A 5,364-nucleotide genomic window follows, 5' to 3' on the forward strand; every position below is an offset into this window, starting at 1 on the left:
CTCTCTCTCTCTGCCTGCCTCTCTGCCTGCTTGTGATCTCTCTGTCAAATAAATAAATAAAATCTTTAAGAAAAAAAAAAAAAGAAAATGTCAAGCAATGATCCTTGTCCTCAGAAATCGCATGCAGTCTGTACTCTGACGCCCCTTCTAGATACAGAAAAGCAGCCTTCATTCAGCAACTCAGTCCTTGCTGGTGCCTGAAAGCAAGCTGCTCAAAGGGGAAGAACGAAGCCTTACCATTCCACTCACCGCTGAAAAAAGGGGGAAGGAGGTGGTTCCTGTAAATAAGGTTGCTAGTTCTTAAGACTTCAAAATCTTAAATGCGAATGATATAAAGGAAGAATGGAATCATCTCTGAGAATTCAATTGTTTGCAAACACTGGCCAGCTTTTCTTCTGCGGAGAGAAACTTGGGCGCGGCTCAGTGATTTTTTTTTTTTTTTAAGATTTTGTTTATTTATTTGACAGACAGAGATCACAAGTAGGCAGAGAGGCAGGCAGAGAGAGAGGAGGAAGCAGGCTCCCCACCGAGCAGAGAGCCCCATGTGGGGCCCAATCCCAGGACCCTGGGATCATGACCTGAGCCGAAGGCAGAGGCTTTAACCCACTAAGCCACCCAGGTGCCCCATCGGTGATTTATTATACTTAAAATAACTATGCTCAATTAGAACAGAGTACACAGGACACCCTTTTCACTCTAAGCCACTGCCCATGATCTTCTTGTGAACTTATAGGAAGCAGGCCATTTTGTAGGAATCTAATTAAATGAATGACAATTCACCAAATTATTGAGGATTTTTTTTCTTTTAAGTTTTAGAGTGTTGCTAGAACTATTCGGCCCCTACGGCTGTCTCATAGCCCACTGGGAGCCTGCGGTAAGGTCTTTGGCTATTGTCGGTTATTGATAAGCAAAATGTCCCACCAACTGATGATTCTCAGCAAATTGGCTTTTAGCAAATTGGTCACTTGGCAAAGTGGTCATTAGGAAAATGGGTCATTTGGTGAATAGGTCGTTTAGTAAATCGGCTTTCAACGACTTGCCCTACGAGGTTTCTTTACAGTGAGCACTTTCTTGGGTTAAATGTACATTTCATTTCCATAATTAATATTCACCAGAGCCTGGATGGAAAACTTCCCACGGATACAGGAGCAGCCAGAACAGCCTCTTAATAATCAGACAATTAAAAATCATCTGATATTTTATCAGGAGCGGAGACACAGAAGACATCGGCTCTCCAAAAGGCAGTGCTTGGTCTCGCGATTGTCACAGGAATTCTTGCAGTTCTGTTTGTTGCTAGCGTGATATACACAGCCATTCTTCGGAAAAAGAAGTGAGTGTTCTTTGGGTTTCCTGTGGTTAATCAGGGCACATTGTAATAATCCACTTCAACCACTTCCTGCATGCCAAAGGGGATCCAGCACTTTGAGAATCCAGCAACAAGGCCAGGTTTATGCTTTGCGACCTGAGCAATCACTCAAGGCCCAATGCTCAGAAAAGCCCCCAACCTGGTTTAATAATCTACTGTCACCATTTCAGAATTCTTGATTTTTTTAACAAGGACCCTGCATTTTCATTTTGTACTGGGCCTCCCAAATGACATACCAGTTGTATTAGTTTTCCACGGCTGCCATAACAAATTACCCCAAACTACCTGGCTTAAAACAACAGATATTGTCTCACAGACCTGGAGGGTAAAAGGCCAAAATCAAGGTGTCAGCAGGACCAGGCTCCCTCTAAAATATAGGGGAGAATCCTTCCTTGCCTCTTCTAGCTTTTGGTGGTTGCTGGCAATACTTGGTATTCCTCGGTTTAGAGATGAATCATTCCTGTCTCTGCCTCCATCACCACATGGCCATCTTCTCCCTGTGTCTGTCTTTACATGGTCTTCTCTTCTCTTATATGGACACCAGTCATGATATTTAGGGCCCTCTATAGCCAGGACGACCTCATTTTAATTATATCTGCAGACTCTAGTTCCAAATAAGGTCACCAGTACCATAAGGTCCTAAGTACCAAGGATTAAGGCTTCCAACATACTTTCTGGGGGAGTGGGGGAACACAATCCAACTTGTAACACTGGTTCTGCCACCAACCAAAGCATTATAGAGCCCTGATGTACCTCTTTCTATATCTCAATAATTACATCATTAGACTGAGCCACCTACATTACTTATTATACCCAACCCTGACCATTCTTCTGCTTTAACAAAGCTCTTTTGTCAATAGAGCGGGAGCCTCCTGAACACTATAAACAACCTAAGGAAAGTCAGAACTTTACTTAACCTTAACTCCATTACAAAGCCTACATTTAACGTAATTTATATTTGAACTATAAAAATTTCCTATAAGTTGAAACATGACCTATAAAGGTCTCTACACCCTGAAGCAACATTTTAAAAAGAAATCAATTGGTCCTTTTCTACAGAAACCATTAGTTATAGGAGAGATAAAGGAAAAACTTCAAGGTACTGATTAAACTGCCATGCCCACAGCATAATTTCTAAAAAGCAACCATTCCATGCAGCTAAAATGTATTAGAGAGTTGTGGTTGTTGGTGTTGTTGTTATTGTTGCTGTTGTTGTTGTTATTAAAAGCCTCAAATCCAGAAGCCAAATCCGTAATATAGTATGTGCACCTACATATCCCCTCGATGCTGGCAGGACTGTGGGATGTGTCCTAAAGCCTCTCTTCATATAAACACTCCCTAGAATTTGTAGTTTTTGTGTTAAACGGCAATCCTAATCTTCACTTATACCTGAACACACACCTATGAGGTCCCTGGATGTTGAAAATGACTTCAGTGCCTTGATTCTTCTAGATTCAGATCTGAAATTTGTTACTTTATGACCTTTGTCCCTCCCAAGAACCCACACACCAAAATAAAGGCTTCTTCTGTGTGCAAGTCACTGCTATGGCTCACTTGGGATCCTTTCCCAATCTACCTCCCATCTATGGCATCAGGAAAGGTTGAACCAGCCTAGATTTATTAGTATCTTAGAATAACATCATACAGTATTACTTATTATGGCATTGACTCTACATGCCCTTTTGCTCCTCAGAAGAAAGGCAATTAATAGCGATTGTATGTGTTAACAGAACAAGCCTAGTATTTATGAGTTTGACCCTTTCCATTGGTTTTCATTGTCTACTGCAGGCAGAGAGCTGATCAAAACAGCAGAAGTGGACCAATCCACATGGCCCAGTTCTGAAGCTTCATTCCCTTAGGACCAAGACTCAGCCCTGGTTGAGACATTGTCATATTTCAGGTGATTCTACCTCAGGATATTGTGACTGAGAGGATTTCTGCAACATCAGTCCCAGAAACCATTAATTCTGGGTAAAGACAGCAATAATCACAGTCCACCCTCTTTATTTAAATCAACAGTGTTGGGCTCCTGGGTGGCTCAGTGGGTTAAAACCTCTGCTTTCAGGGGCGCCTGGGTGGCTCAGTGGGTTAAGCCGCTGCCTTCGGCTCAGGTCATGATCTCAGGGTCTTGGGATCGAGTCCCGCATCGGGCTCTCTGCTCAGCAGGGAGCCTGCTTCCCACCCCCCTGCCTGCCTCTCTGCCTACTTGTGATCTCTGTCTGCCAAATAAATAAATAAAATCTCTAAAAAAAAAAAAAAATCAACAGTGTCAAGGGAATAGAAGACATCATTCTTATGTCGGATCCTGTGCTCACTGGGTGCTGGTATTAGAACAACATATAGGAGGGGGCGCCTGGGTGGCTCAGTAGGTTAAAGCCTCTGCCTTCGGCTCAGGTCATGGTTCCAGGGTCCTGGGATCGAGTCCAGCATCGGGCTCTCTGCTCAGTGGGGAGCCTGCTTCCTCCTCTCTCTCTCTCTCTCTCTCTGTCTGCCTGCCTCTCTGCAAACTTGTGATCTCTGTCAAATAAATAAATAAAATCTTTAAAAAAAAAAAAAAGAACAACATATAGGAGAATAAATGCATTCAATTAGAATTAATTCTCCTCTCTTGTTCTCGTAGCTGAGCAGGGCTCAGTGTTTTTCATCTGAAAGGGGTAATAAGATTTAATCTGCCCCCTCATCTACGTTCTGCAAGTATATTTAGCAAATTAGCTCTGGACTCTTCCAAATGGAGTTTTATGAAAGATGCGCTAAAGTGAACTTGCTAGGCTTTGAACACAGCTCAGACTCCGCAGGCAGCGCCCGTGGGTTGCTGTCTACCCTGCCTTTCACTCCAGACACAGTAATGCCTAATGGAAATAATTATTATTTTTTCTTTTCTTCCCCATCCTCACCATCCCCAGCAGCCCTCTTACTCTCCTTTCACACTCCCTTCCCTCCAAAGTCAAACTTCTACTCTAAGTCCTCCTACTTCCGGGAGCTCACCTGCACGACAGGTATAGTCAAGCCCGTCCACACGCATTTGTGTGGTAGTTAGGGCGGTGCCTACTTCCGCGCGAGCTCCTGAGCCCCTGAAGGGCAGGGACTACTCCTGGTTTTCCTCACGGTTGCATCCCCTGACAGCACTGGGTACGCAGTAGGTGCTTAATAAGTGTCTGGTGAAGACAAGACTGGATGGGTTAGGGGCAGACCCAAAGGCAGGAGGAGTTGGGGGGGGCGGTCCTGCCTCGTGTTGAGGAGGTCATGGAGAGGACGTGACCTCAGGCTGACCTTGCCAAGCTCCTCGCGCCTCCTGATTCTGGAGAGCACCTCAGCGCATGGCTCCCACCACGGGGGCCCTTCGAGGTCGCCGCGGCCGGAACAGGGCACCGCGCTGTGGAGAGCACGCGGACCGCAGAGAGGACTAAACCCCGCACGGCTTCCAGGGGGAGGTTTAAGATTCTGGCAGAGGGGCGCACCTCACAGCCCTCCACTCATCTTGCGGCGCCCTGGTGGGAGGTCTGAGAACCTACGTTCCCTCGCCCATTAACCGCGCCACCTACCCACCCGGAGCGGCAAACCCGCACCTTGTCTTGAAGGGGCGGCGACGGCCTGGGCCGCCAACCCACCGGCCTGAGGACGCAGCCTTGGAACGTTTGGGCCGTCAGGCTCCTTCGCTCCCAGGAGAGCAACTGGGAGAGGGCTACGCATCCGTCCACTCAGCCAAAAAGACCCTCGTGAAGGCGAGGGAACAGCGAGAATGTTACCTTGCCCTTCGCCTGACTGGAAGCTACCAGAGAGCCGTAGCCTCCCGCCTGCCCTCTCTTGGCGCCAAAGCCCTGACTCCTCCCTTCAAGCCCCAGGCCCCGCCCCGAGCCAACCGGGGCCCCGCCTCCCCACCTCCCACATTCCAGGCGGCTCCTGGCCCCGCCCCCGGCCCCTGCGCAACGCCTCAGTCCCACCCCTCTGCCGCCCCGTCTCCCGGGCAACGCCGCGGACCCGCCCCGCCCCGCCCCGCC

The 5,364-nt window shown here is 47.4% G+C and overlaps 1 protein-coding gene across 1 annotated transcript in view; it reads left to right on the forward strand.

Annotated features, from left to right (window-relative positions):
* The window catches only part of LOC111156273 (ectonucleotide pyrophosphatase/phosphodiesterase family member 7-like), a 27,335-nt gene extending 26,001 nt beyond the window's left edge, over positions 1–1,334 (forward strand). The window contains exon 5 of the mRNA XM_022517041.1: positions 1,270–1,334. Within this exon, the coding sequence (XP_022372749.1) occupies positions 1,270–1,334 (65 nt within the window). The remainder of the gene's footprint in view (positions 1–1,269) is intronic.
* The last annotated feature ends 4,030 nt before the right edge of the window (positions 1,335–5,364 follow it).

Source organism: Enhydra lutris, unplaced genomic scaffold (assembly GCF_002288905.1).
Source record: "Enhydra lutris kenyoni isolate GAN:26980312 unplaced genomic scaffold, ASM228890v2 scaffoldscaffold45, whole genome shotgun sequence".
NCBI lineage: Eukaryota > Metazoa > Chordata > Mammalia > Carnivora > Mustelidae > Enhydra > Enhydra lutris.